Source organism: Camelus dromedarius, chromosome 23, assembly GCF_036321535.1.
Source record: "Camelus dromedarius isolate mCamDro1 chromosome 23, mCamDro1.pat, whole genome shotgun sequence".
Lineage (NCBI taxonomy): Eukaryota > Metazoa > Chordata > Mammalia > Artiodactyla > Camelidae > Camelus > Camelus dromedarius.
The window spans coordinates 914342-928872 of record NC_087458.1 but is presented as its reverse complement, the minus strand read 5'-3'; the positions used below and the strand labels follow the sequence as shown (position 1 = coordinate 928872).

At 48.0% G+C, this 14531-nt stretch overlaps 1 protein-coding gene across 1 annotated transcript; it reads right to left on the bottom strand.

Annotated features, from left to right (window-relative positions):
- Positions 1–2599: 2599 nt before the first annotated feature.
- Positions 2600–14297, bottom strand: C23H16orf95 (chromosome 23 C16orf95 homolog). The gene is made up of 6 exons (XM_010998448.3): positions 14037–14297; positions 12567–12621; positions 11649–11789; positions 6351–6497; positions 5487–5523; positions 2600–2814 (listed from the first exon to the last, which is right to left on the bottom strand). The coding sequence occupies exons 3-6, from the start codon at positions 11787–11789 to the stop codon at positions 2600–2602; spliced, it is 540 nt and encodes a 179-aa protein (XP_010996750.3). The 5' UTR covers positions 12567–12621; positions 14037–14297.
- Between the last annotated feature and the right edge of the window lie 234 nt (positions 14298–14531).

Here is a 14531-nt window from a genome sequence, read left to right as displayed (position 1 = left end):
AGGGTTTCTTTTGGGGGTGAAAAGGTCTGGAATTGGATAGTAGTGATGATTGCACAACATTATAAATATGCTAAAACCCACAAAATCGTATACTGTAAAAAAAGTGAACTTTATGGTATGTAAATGATATCTCAGTTTAAAAAAATTCAAACCACATACAATTTTATGCTACTTAAAATGAGACCATTTCAGGATCCTCGTCCAGAGGGTTTGCTGTCCTTGCAGAGGAAAGAGAAACTCAAACAGGGACTCAGAGGTAGAGAACAGGTCCTTCTTTTATGAAGGAAAATCAGAGGTTATCATTTTAAAAGCGACCACTTTAAGAGTTTCACAAATAACATTTATTGACCGTATTCATAACGGATTCTCACCCTCATTCACAGCAACTCTACTACAACTAAGAAACACCTTACAATAAATAATTCAGATTGTCTCTTGGCTGTGAATTATATGATCTGAGAAAACAGTGGTTAATACAGACTCCTCCTGATTTGATAGCTTTTGTTAAAGACCTTGAGTATGACTGACATTTTGTTGATATTCTTGACAGCAGCTGAAGATTCCAACTTCAAACCCAAAAAAACTGGCTAGAAAGCAAAGAAAAAGGCAATTACTAGGAGCTGCCCCCTAAATTGAAAGCACGCTGCCCCTGCAGGGTCTGTGCAGGAGGCGCTGTGAGGTGGAGGGTGGAGGCAGCCCCCCAGTGCAGCAGGATGTGCACTCGGTCCCTGAGGAGCCCAGGCAGGAAGCAGGGGCAGTGAGGAGACGCCAGGATTTAGTCTCCAGCGGTGAGACCTCAGATGAGGCCCTCAACCCCCAGAGCCCACTCTCCCCTTCCGGAACCGCAGGGAGAATCCCAGCTCTGCAGAACTGTGGAAGGAATGGAATGAAATGAAGGCTACAGCAAGTCCAGTCAAGGAGGCAAGTCCTTGACTCATCACTGCTCCTCAGGCTCCCTGTCAGGAAGGTTCAGAGCTCACCCACTATCCCAAGCCCGCTCAAGCTCTAGCAAGTCTCTGCCAGGCCAGCAGATGGGCCAGCAACTTCTCCTGTACAAGTTGGTCATGTACTTTGGGGGATCTCACAGGGCACCCCACATACACCTCAGGCAGGTAAGGTATTTCTCCTGAACAGCTAGTTAGTGCCTGACCTCGGCCCCAAGTGCCTGGCTCAGAAGCAAACACCTCCTATAAAAGCATTAGCAATCTTTCTCTGGCCCACTTGGCCCATCCACTTCACACACACCAACTATAGTCAAGTTTCTTTCTTTGCTCTTTCCAGAGTGGGAACCAGGGAGTTCAACTAAATTTGACATCGAGTTGGCAAACATAAAAAGAAAGATGAAACTTCAAGAAAAACAAAGAAGGAAATCTCACAATGTTGCCCCACTCAGGTTCACAGACCACACAAAGTTAACAGAGCCCTGCCTGGCCCCTTCTGGCAACTCTCCCTAGAGAAGTTGCAACCCAGGTCCATGTAGGCACTCATCCACCATCGTCTGGGAGTCAGGGAGACACCAGGGCCCAATACTAGGAGAATGGACAAGAAGGATGCAAGGGGAGGGGCTTCCACTTCCAGGCAAGATGGAGTGACAAAGAGCTACCCTCCTGCCATGAACAGCAGAAACCCAGGCCAAAGATGTCTGCAACTATTTTCAGATAATGGACATTTTCTAGAATATTCCTCTTACAACTGTGTGGAGGAGACAGACAATTAAAAAGCAAACAAATCAATATACATAAATTCTAATTGTGCACATTCATATATTGGTATAAATTTGCATATACTGGTGTGTGCACGTCTGCATGTATTTAATTAGAGGTGTGATGAAACTGAGGAAGAAGGGGCTGGATGGGGGCAAGGGTTGGGGAGAATGGGTGAACTGGGGCAGAGGTGTTTAGAGGAGAGGAAGGAGGAGAGCCTTTTCTGGATACTAAAGCAAGCAGCCAGGCAAAGGGAGGCCCTGCCATGAACCCTGGTCACCCTGGAGGCTTCCTGGTGGGAGGAGGGGTGGCTGAGAGGTATCCCAGGTAAGACGCGCGGGGCCTGGGCAAGGCTGGTGGGTCCGAGGCTGGAGGAGCTGCTCTTTCAATGTGCAGCCTCTATGGCTGTGGCTGGGCTTGGGGAGAGGCAGCAGGTCCCCACCACCAAGGGTGAGCTCAAGCCCCAGAGCTGACTGGGCAAGCTGGCTTAAGACCCACTTCTAACTCCAACACAACAGAAATCAGCGGAAATTAGAACCAGTGATCTTTCGGGGACAGGGGGATTTGAGAGCTTGGGACCAGGGAAGAGGTGAGATGGTAAAGGTGAGCGGCCCTGAGATGCCCCACTTCCCCACCACCGGTCCTATAGCCCCGGCGCCTCTGGGTTGCTCTTCCTTTGCCTTTTCCGGAAGAAGATACCTGTTTCGGGTATGAACAAGAATCCAGACGCTGGTAACAACGTGGCAGAAATCACAGCCATGCCCATCTCTCACCCTCGGGTGAGCGACTACCAAGTTCTCCCACATCTTCAACTCAACTAAACCCCACCAGCCCCTGGGTGAAACAGCCTGCGAGTGAGAGAAGCCCAAGGCCAGCACTGCCCCACCCGCACCTGCTCACCGGATGGCCACCATGACCCTCAGGAGGGCCTGGAGGAGGGCCAGGAGGCTGAGGCTGAGGGGCAGGAGGGAGGCCAGGGGCCCTGCTGGCTGCCCCAAGACCACCGGCTCAGCCTGGTGAAGGGCCTGGAGCTTCTGCCACTTGAGGAAACGGCGCCCTTCGCCGTAGATCCGCCAGCAGTAGTACCTGGAGCACGCTTCCAGGGGGTTTTCTAGGCAGAGAAAGAGAGTCAGGGCCCTGCAGTGAGTGGGGACAGGGTATTCCTGAGTCTGCACCGTGAGAGAGCCCTCCAGAACACAGGGCAAGGAAACCAGGTATCCAGCAAGGCAGGTCACAGCCATCGGGTGTGGGCGCTAATGCAGCGCCTATCGAGATGGAGAGAGCACTGCTGTTTGTTTCTGGGGTGATCAGGAGGCCTCATGGCTGTGTTTTCTGAGTCTTTATAATATAGAGCTGACTACTGAAATATTTTGGATGAAAGGATACAGTATTTAGCTGGGATTTGTTCCACACTAATCTTTTTCTTTTTCCGTTTTCTTTTTTTTTTTTTTTTTTTTTTTTCTTTTTTGGAGGGAACGGATGGGGTGGGTGAAGTGCAGATGAAACCACATTAGGTTTGGCCAGGAGCTGATCACGACTGAAGCTGAGTGATGGGAACGTGGGCTTTAGAGGAATATTTGAAGTTTCCCATAATAAGAAATTAACAACAGCCACCACCACTAATGGAATTCCAACATTTCCATCTCCTTGACAATCTTTAGCTTTTTTGAGACCTGCTTTGGTCACATGTGACCCTCCTGACATTGTATCTTTTATTTATTTTTATTATGCTATTAATATGCTACTACTATAAAACACACACTCTAATTGTACTAATATAAAATACATTTTCCTTATAAAAAATTCTACCACAAAAACATTGAGAAGAAAAGCACATAAGCCCCCTCTTTACAAGGTATATACAAAATCAGACACATGGATTTTCTCTTTAAAATGGAAATCAGCTGGATTTGAGGCCAAGGGAAACATCTCATATTTTTAAATCACTCTGTACGAAGCTCCGCTCGAGGAGAGAAGGATCCTAACCCTCCTGGCAGCAGTGAGACTTGCACTCTCAGTCCTATCCTGTGAACGCCTTCCGGCTTGAATGGGTTTGAGGATTGAAACACTATCAACAAAAATCGACTGAACTATAAAACAATGGCTGGAGTAAAAATTAAAATTGGTTTTTAACAACATATCAATGGATGCATGATTTAAAAATAAACTGATCTTTTAGACTTCCTTAAAAATGTGGACTATTCAAAGCCAAAAACAACCAATAAAAATAAACCCATAAATCTGTGATTATACAGTTAGGAGTTTCTCTGATGGTTCTCATCCAATTGCCTAGAGTTTTTTCAATAAAGTGATTTCTGGCTCTTCTACCTAAAACTTGAGCCAGGGTACTGCTTTCTGTCTCGTTCATTATGCACCCCACCAAGAGTGGGGCCTCTTTGCGGGGCCTGACCTGCCCCCTTTCCCACACACCACCAACCTTTGTCTACACCCAAACAGGGCTTTCATTTTTCAATTAAATAGGACATTAAATGGAGTCCTATTGCATGGGCTACAGCGACTTATTTTTCTACATTGCAATGTCTCAGAGGGTCCATTTTGTTGTCTAAGTAGCTGGTGCCACATTTCAAACACACCCCCACTAATGTTCATCCTCCCACTGAGAGACACTTAAGTTGCTTCCAGTTTTTTGCCAAGGAAATCACTGCTGCAGAGAGACATGCATGTAGGAGTGTCTAACTATTACCCAGACGTGGACTTGGATTAAAAATTGTGTACATTATAAAATTTCACAGATACCTCCAATCCTCCTACCAAAGGCTGTAACAACTCGTGCTCCTCCTATTTGTGCTACTTTTAAAATCAGGAAAAAGTTACATATGTTTTGCATAAGAGGTGGGCGAGTCAGGTGGCAACCGAGCATTTCCCAAGCGCTCTCCCGCCCGGCTGCACGCCCGTGGCTCTGGGCAGGCCGCTTAAATCACCTGCTCATGACGGGAACCTCAGGTCAGTCAACCAACCTTTCGGTGTCCGTCCAGTTGCTCCTTCACAGATTCCATCAAAGGGACTCACAGTGCAGTGTGGCCCCAGTATGGAAAGGGGAAGGTATAATATGAGGCCACAAAACACATCCACTCCTTTGCTCACACACAATGCAGAGAAAGCAGAATTAGCCATCAGTGAGGGAAAGCACCTCCACTAATTTCAGAGACAACGAAAGTAAAGATGGGGGTGGAGACATTACCTCCTGCTACACTGTGATGTAAGCACGTGAGTACATGCATTCACCGGCCACAAATATGGATATGTGAACACACCTTGTCATCCATATGTACTGCATTGTGAACATACGAACATGAGTATATGCTCTGCCTGCCATGAACATGAGAATGTATAAGTATATTGTATGATGACTACATGCATAAATAGTGTCATGAACATGTGTCATGAATATACGAGTGTAAACACATGTACTATGTAAACATATGTACTATGTCATATGTATTCATGTACAAATCACACACACAGATTACGAATTTAGAAGATTAGAGTGTAAAAGACATTTCAGATACTATCTAACCCCAGGCTGGAAATTGGCTTCATCTTGAGAGCCACTGTTGAAAACTGGTAAGAGTCTGAGGCTTCTCTGGGTTCACTGGGAAGAGATGGGGGTGATTAATGATGGCTGCAGGGTGTACGGGTGGGAGAAGTGGTATGCGTGCCAGTCTACGGCCCTCTCTGTCTCCCCATCCCCATCATGATGTTCATGAGACCCTGCCTTCCTTGGGGAGAAGGAGGGGATGAGACAAGTGTGCACTGAGTTACCTGGGATGCCTTTAAAACTCTGCTGCCTTTTCACCACCTACAAGATAAGAATGTGGGCAAATGTGTCAGACTCAGTGATTCACCAAGAGGGGGGCCCAGTGATGTGACCTGGAAACCCCCCAAAAAGGGTCCATGACAGCTCAAAATGCAAGTCATGGTGTCCTTTTAAAAGGCCGCTGGATCTTAATTCTGGGGACAGTTTGCTACTTGATGACAGAAAACCAGCGGCTGGAATATGGGTAAAGGCAGAAAGAAGCCTCTAACTCCAGGATACTCAGAAACCGCAGGAGAGAAGGGGCCCTGGGGCTGAGTTGGGCTGGGCTTGACCGACCACCCTCCCACAGTCACTGACTTACAATCACTGACCTGGAACCCAGAACAGTGGAGGTAACCAGAGAGAGCCAAAGAGCAAGGAAAGACACTCGGGGGATGATCCTTCCCAGCCCCCAGCACCCTCCCTCCACGCCTGGGGCTACAAGTGCTGGAGGCTCAGATAGGCAGAGAGAGCTGGTGGAGGAAGGTAGGGGGAGGCAAGGAGAGGGAGGATCAGGTAGGAAGGAAGAGGGAGAGAGGAGAGTGAGGTGGAGGAGAAGAGGGAGGAGAAGGAGGCAGGAGAGGAGAGGAGGGCACAAGAGATGGTGGGAAAGGTAGCAACAGCAGTGTGCCCCACCGTTCCCAACACCACCAGGACACCTGAGCTGGCCCTCCTGCGCTCTGCTGCCCTGGGCCGTGGCTTCCAGAGGACCCCTACACAGTAATTGAGGTTACTGTGGGGAAAGAACCCAGAGCCCTTCCCCCTCGTTTCTAGTCCCCCCACAGCCCACCCCTCTCAGGCCTTGCTGCCCATGCGAGCCTCCCTCTTACCTTCTTGTGAGACCTCAGGACCTGGGGCACCCAGTAGGGCATCATGGCCTGATCCCTAGGCATCGGGAGGCGGCCCCCAAAGCGGTGGCATGGGCAGGGGCATGCCCTGGTGGTTTGGGGGACATAAAACCGGACCATCTTTTGGATCTAACAGAGGAAGGGAAGAGAAGGTCCAAAGGGGGATGGAGCCACAGCCCAGACAACCTTAGCCTCAGGGACGGGGCCCTGGAGAGCCCCTCTCCCAAACCCCTCCCACAGCACACCCACCCCCTGGCTGAGGGAGAATGGTCACCCCTTCATGATATTTCCAGGGGTGGCTGGCACCCTCATTACCCACCATCTACACCTGTGCAGTGGACCACATTGTGCTGTGGGTTGGAGTTGTGAGACCCTAGCTCTATTCTGAGCCTGGCAGCTACCAGGAGCAGACCCTGGGCACATTTAGCCTCTCTGAGCCTCAGTATTCTCGGCTAAAGAGAGGGCTCTGCCTGCATCTTGAAACGTCAGTCAGAGTCTGAAAAGAATAGTCTTTGGTCCAGCAATTCCACTCCTGGGACTGTATTCCAGGAGGACATGTGTGCGTTTGCTCAAGAACACTCAGTACAGCATCAACTGTAGTGACCGGACAACCTGGAATGCCCATAATAAGGGACAATAAATGAGTCATGGGAACAGGCAGAATGGGCAGTCTTTAGAAAGAATGAGGCAGACCTGTCTTTCCTGACAAAGAATGAACACAGAGATGTGGTATTAAGTGGGAAATGTAGCATTATGAGTACACCATCCTACCATTTACATTAAAAAAAAAATGTGTGTGCAACGTTGCTTGTATGTGAATTGTGGTGAGTCAGACCCTTGCCCCAGTTCCTCACCCCTCCCCATAGCCTCACCCTTTGCTCCGCAATTCAGTTCCATCCAGTGGAGCAGCAGGGTAGACCCCACACCTCAACTCTGGTCAGACTATGCACTGGGTTCAGCAGCTGGATCTGGGACGGGCTGAAGGGACTTGCAGGTTTCCAGCTGCTCTCATATCTCAGCCACGGCCACAGAAGACAGCGCCTGAGCCCAAAGATCAGGGGTACGCGGGGCTGAGCCACCCAACAGAGCCCCTCAGACACATGAACAATCTCAGTGACTGTTGTTTCAAAGCCAGGTGTTTAAGGTGACTTGCACCTTCCTAGCAAAAGAACACACGCCTGGAAAACCTCCAGGTCAGCTGAGGAAGCCTTTGGGGGAAGGGTGGGTTGGAGGGAGAGGTATGTACACCATCTCCCCACTGTACTGTGGGAATTTCCAACCATGTGCTCGTGGCACACATTATAAAACATAATCAAAACTACTTCTGAGTGGCTGCTGGGACTTCCCGAGGCTGAGAGAGAACTGAACTGGACCATGCATGTAAGGTGTGTGGCAAAGCACAAACATTGCCATGGGGGAAGGAGCTCGGGGGGCCCCAGGGTTCCTCTAGAGGAGGTGAGACAAGGCCTGGAGACATGGGAACCTCCCTGTACCGAGGCCCCTCACCACCACAGCACAGGACACCTCTTGCCAGGGACCCTTTGCCCAGCAGGATAAGGACACTCTGGCCACTTGTACCCAGACTGCCTGCACCTGCTGGGCTCATTCTCTGTGGCAGGCACTGCGCTAGAAGCAACAAGACCCCGTCCTGCCCACAGAAGCTCACTGCACAGCACTGGGAAGGAAGAAAGGCCAGGACGTGGGGATCTGGGAGAACATTCAGGGCAGAGGGGCTGTCTGAAAAAGTGTCACTGAGCCAGGTAAGAGGACTGGCTGGGTGGAGAAGTGGGGGAGCAATTCGTGCCTGTTGAGATCCCCAAGGGCGCAGGCAACAGGACTACCAGGGCGGACCCAATAGGTCACCCATCTTGTTTAAAAAAAAAAAAAATGTTGCTCACGAAGCAAAATGCCCAGGCCCAGGGATCAGCACAAGCCAGTCCAGGCTTTGCCAGGGGAAGGGTCCAGCAGGAACAAAGAGATGAAGAGAGAAGTCAGCAGAGGCTTCTGGGAATGTTTTACCCCTGATAAGAAAGAGAGGGTAGCAGAGTAAGCCTTAGATGCCCACATGTAAAAAGGACTCAGAAAGCCTCACTTTCTGCCATGTGCATCACGGTGTAAGACAGGGACCTGCAGCCACCATCTAGAAACACTGGAGAGGACAGTGCAAACGCCGAGCAGAAGGGTGAAACAAACCTAGGTCCCAGAAGGCATCATAAAGCCGTGCCATAAAACCAATCCTGGAAGAATCCTCTCTGTACCAAAGATCCGGGTTGAACCCACTGTGGGTCAGTTTTTTGTTACTTGCTCCTGACACTTCCCCTGGGATGGAACAGGAGCCCAAGGGGCAAATGGAAGGGTGAAATGGAGTTCCAGGCAGGGCCAAGGTCCAGAAGGGCACCAGGAGTTGTCAGGGAGTTTGGTCCACATTCTGAGGGAAATGAAGCTTCATGGGAAAGTGACAGGACCAGAACCACAGTTTAAAAGCTCACCAGCTACAGATCAGAAAATGGACAGTAAAAGCGAAAGAGGATGGAGGCAGGGGGACCAGCTGGGAGGCTGGGCAGTATTCCTGGGGAGACTAGGCACTTTGACTTCTATATTTCTTCCATCCTCCCTCCTGATGCCCAGCAGCAAAACTCAGTGGGAAAAGTCCTAGAATCAGAGCCAGAGACCTGGATTCTAATCCCTGATCTGCTACAGACTGACTGTGTGACCTTGGACGAGTCCTTGTCCCTCTCTGGACATCTCCATTTACATATATATATATATAAATAATTTTTTGTATATATATATATATCTTCATTATCTATTCAACTACTGATGTGCACTTAGGATGCTTCCATATCTTGGCAATTATAAATAATGTTGCTGTTAATAGCAGGGTGTATGTATCTTTTTGAGTTAATTCTTATTTTGTGGTTGGCTTTATTCCTTTGATAACTATGTAAGTTTAAAAAGCTAAAGCTCTAAACGTTCTTAGAAACAATGAACAGTACATATATGTAAATTAAAAAATATATGTGCAGTAAAAAAAAAAAAAGATCTATGAAGCCATAAAAGACATAGAAGAAACTAAAAAGGCATATTACTAAATGAAAGAAGCCAGTCTAAAAAGGCTACAAACTGTATGATTCCAACCAAATGACATTCTGGAAAAGGCAAAGCTACAGAAACAATAAAAAGATCATGGTTTCCAAGGGTTTGGGGAGAGGAAGGGAGGGAAGAATGAATAGATGGAACACAAGGGATTTTTTTAGGGCAATGAAATTATTCTGCATGATACCATAGTGGTGACTACATGTCATTATGCATTCGTCAAAGCCCATAGAATGTACAACATCAAGAATGAACCCTAATGTAAACTTTGGACTTTGGTTGATAATAATGTGCCCATGTTGGTTCATCGGTTGTACCAAATATGCCACACCGATGAGGGATGTTGAGGGTAGGGGAGTATATATGTGTGGGTGGGGAGGGCTATGTGCAAGCTCTGTATTTTCTGCTCAATTCTGTTGTGAACCTGAAACTGCTCTAAAAGAATAAAGTCTTTTAAATAAAAAAAAAAAAAAAGGAAAACAATGTTGGAGAACCAACACTACCTGATTTCCAGACTTTTTATAAAGCCACAGTAATCAAGACAGTGTGGTATTAGTATGAGGATAGACAATTAGATCAGCACAACAGAATACCAGACCAGAAACAGACCCACATGTATATGGACAACTGGTTTTTGACAAAAGCGCAAAGGCAAGTCAGCGGAGAAAGGATGGGCTTTAAAATATATGGTGTTAGAACAACTGGACATCCACGTGTAAAAAAAATGAATTTCAATCCAAACTTTGCACCATATACAAAAACTGACTTAAAATGGACTACAAACCTAAATATAAAATGTAAACTATGAAAATTCCAGAAGAAAGCACAGAAGAAACCTTTCTGACCTTGGGTTAGGCAAAGATTTCTTATAAATGTTTAGAAAGCATGATCCACTGCTGCGCTGGGGACAGGCACACCAAAGCAAAATCCAGAAAAGACTGAGTTGATAAATTGGACTTCATCAAAATTTAAAACTTCTGCTCTTTGAAAGATACTGATAAGAGAATTAATAGACAAGCCAAAGACATAGAGAAAACACTTGCAAACTGAATATCTGATAAAGAACTTGTATCCAGAATATACAAAGAATTCTCAAAACTCACCAAAAAAAAAAAAAAGCAACCCAATTTTCTTAAATGGGCAAAATACTTGAATAGACATAAATCAAGTAAGACAAGCAGATGGCAAAAGCATATGAAGAGATGCTCAACATCATTAGTCATTATGAAAATACAAATTAAAAACCACAATGAAATACATACCTATTAAGATGGCCAAACTTTAAGACTGACCAAACCAAGTGTTAGTGAAGATGTGGAGGAACTGGAACTTTATACATTGCTCATGAGATTGTAAAATGGTACAACCACTTTGGAAAACAGTTGACAGTTTCTTTAAAAGTTAAACATATACCTACCGTAAGATGCAGCAATTCCTTTCCTAGGTATTTGCCCGAGAAAAATGAAGACATGTTCACACAAAGATTTGTACACAAATGTTCATAGCAGCTTTATTTGTGAAGACAAAATAGACAAAACTGGAAATAATCCAAATATCTTTCACTGGATGGATGGATAACTGTCATCTATCCATATAATGACACACTACTCAGCAGTAAAAAGGAATGAACTATCAATGCACACAACCACGTGGATAAATCTCAAAAATAACCATGCTAAGTGAAATAAGCCAGACAAAAAGCATACTGTATAATTCCATTTATACAAAATTCAAGGAAATGTAAACAAATCTATAGTGACAGAAACAGATCAGCAATTACCTGGGGACTGCAGGGCAGAGAGTGTTGAGTGGAATTACAAAAGGGCACAAGGAAAAAAATGAAGAAATTTCTTACTTATCAAATAGAAAATGTAATTTTAAAAAGAACATCTTCAAAAGAGCAACAACATTTGTAATATAATAGTGAATAAATCTAATGATCTGCAAAACAAAAGGGCACAATGTGACCTTTTAGGGTTATGCACATGTACTGTACTACACCATTTTACACAAAAGACTTGAGCATCAAGGATTTGGGTATCCACAAGGTCCTAGAGCCAGCCCCCAACCCCGGGATACCTAGGGATGATTGTATTTTATGTCAGTTGTGGTGATGGTTTCATGGGTATATATAAATGTCAATCATATCCCCATAAATCTGAACCTCTGGTTCAAGTCACCTACCTGCTTTCGGGGTCTCAAGGACAGAGGGACCCAGTAAGGCAGCACTGCCTCAGCCCTGGGCACTGGCAGGTGGCCCCCAAATTTGGCCTGGCACTCACAGCAGATGAGCTCTTGGCGAACAGTGCTGGGGACGGGGCACATCTGAGCAAGAGCCAGAAAAGAGAATTGAACTTGATGTTGCATTAGTGATGTGAATCAAGGCACACTCTGGAATAGTAAATCCGTGCTCAGAGGAAACAAGGTTGAGACAAGGCATCCAGGGGAAGAGGCAGGGACAGGGACAGGGACAGGGGCCTCAACTCCTGCCACTCACAATGAGGTAGGTTATCATGGCCTGCCCTAAAACCCTCCAAAGTCACGTAGTGGGGGACCAGCAGAGCCTACAGACCATGTATGCTAGGATTTGTGACCACTTACAGACATATTACCATGAGCAAGTCTTAGGTTTCCCCACGAAAAATGGGGAAGTACAACCAACTCTAGTGGGGAAAAGATTGCTCTTTTTGTGGTTTTCTATGTCAGTCTGCTTACATAGTGCTCTATGTTTGCAAAGGTTTCTACATCAGCCCCATGTGATCCTCCCCAAACCCACAGGCAGGCAGGAAGGAGAGGAAAGCCATCCTCTCCAGGGGCAGATGGAGCTAACGCCCAAAGAATATATATGTTAAGGGGCAGTGTTGGTTCTCTCAGGCCTCCTAAATCCCTGTCTCGAGGTGTCATGAGGAACTGGGGTGTGGGGGAGGCAGTGGGGCACCCTACATAGAGATTTGGGGGCTTGGTGATGGCCCCGGCAACCACAGATCCCCTGTCTGAAACACCATCTCATGAGATGCTGCTTCTGGACCCACGTTCTCTGCTCTCCCTATGCCACAGGGCCATCAGGGTTTGGGCAAAGTAGTTGGCATTTGTTTTGCTTACCAAATGATCTGTGAGGCACACTTCTTTCCCAAAGGTTTGAAATGTGCTTCTTTTCCTAGAAAAGAACAGGAAGACTTAGAAAGTTCTGGGCTGTTTGTAAACTGGGACAGGGGTAATACAGTGAAGGCCTGGGCCAGCCTGACTCATCTCACTAAACCCCAAGGGTCATCATTCTGAGCCTAAGAGGGGGCAGGGGTGACAACAGAAGCAGGTATGTGCGTGCTCTCATGCTGAAGTCTGGGGGTTCCCAGATGCCAAGCTATATTGTGGAATCCTGCATCCCCAGACCTACTTGCTTCAGGCACACTCCAGCTAAACCTGTGCCAGGATCTTCGGGAAAGACAGGAACATTCCAAACTGCTGAGAACTTTCTGAAACATGGAGCTGCCAATCACACCTATGCTTTATCAGACACCCTGAGTTTACCTGGTATACTGAAGGAAAATATTGTCAAAACTAGCACAATTTCTTGCACTATAAAAACCTGGGTACTTTGTTTCTGGGATGAAGAAGCACTTGGGGCTACACAGACTGGTACTCTTCCCCATTTTCCCCATAACAAATTGCTAGAATGTGGGCCACCGTGTGGAGAGTGTCCAGTGGGCATACATCAAACTCGAAGCAGAGCCCAGCTTCCCTGAGTGATGTTTAACATGGAAACAGTGAGAGAGAGTCACTGCAACAATCATTACTGCTGCTGTCTTATTACAAGAGCTTCAGGTCACGGAGCTCAACTCCCCCAGATGACCCTTGAAAACACAGAGGATGTGGGATGCTGCCCTGCACAGCATCCAAGCCCCCGACTGGTCACGACAGCACTGCTGTTTCCTTGGGGGGCCCACAGCCCCAGCCTGGAAGGGGAACCCAGCTTGTCTCAGAGATGGGCCTGGAATGGTGTCATAACCCTAGTCAGCCCAATGAAACTCATTCTGGGACTTCGTGTTGAAATTATTGGGAAAGGAAATGTCCCTTTCTGTTGAGGTCGTAAGCCTCTGGAGGTCTTGGTGGTCATTCTGCCTCTGGGAGGGGAAGAAAGCAAAGCTGAAAGATGGAGACAAACAGTCCCTGACCACAGTTCTCGAGCACTGGACACAGTCATGCCTGACGACTTGCTCCTGACAATCTCAGTGAAAGAATGAACTGAACTTTTATGATGTAGGTGTGGTGTCTGCACTGTCTACCTGTAAAAACTACTGTGGGACGGGTGACTTGGGGGCCCCCCAGGTGACCCGGCGTCTGTTTTCCCTCAGGTGACCCGAGTTTGGGCCCCACAAGTGACCCGGGGACTGTTTTCCCTCAGGTGACCCGGGTTTGGGCTCCTCAGGTGACTCGGGGTCTGTTTTCCCTCAGGCGACCCGGGTTTGGGCCCCTCAGGCGACCCGGGTTCGGGCCCCCAGGTGACTCGGGGTCTGTTTCCCCTCAGGTGACCCGGCGCCGGGCCCAGCGTGTAGGACTCAGAGGTGCACTTGCCTGTCATGACGCGCTCGGGGTGAGTGCGTGCTGACAGACGGAATGGACACCCGAGAGCTCTGGGAAGGGCCCGCCGCGGCTCTACTAAGTCGTGGTGAAGGAGGTGACGATGTTCATGGCGTCGGCCATGACGAAAGTGAGGGCTGGCTCACGCGTGTCACTCCTCCCGAGGACCGGCCACTCCCACCGCCCTTCTAGGCCCGGGGCCCTTCCTCGACCTCTGAGGTCCCTCCTCTTCCGCCCGCTCGCCTCCCTAAGGCCCGCCCCTTCCTGCTGACAGCCTGCGGCGCGCCCCACCCCGCCCAGATAATTGGCCCTCTATCAGCCAATCAGGCCCTGCCTTTTAGGTATGTGCGCCGAGCCGGCGGATGATTGGGCGCTGGCTGCACGGAGCTCGGGCCGGCGGGTTAGTGGGTCGGGCCGCGCTCTGGAGTAGAGGGGATGTCGGGCTTGGCGCCCGCAACTGTCTTTCGGTTGTCCGGTCCCGGCGGTCCT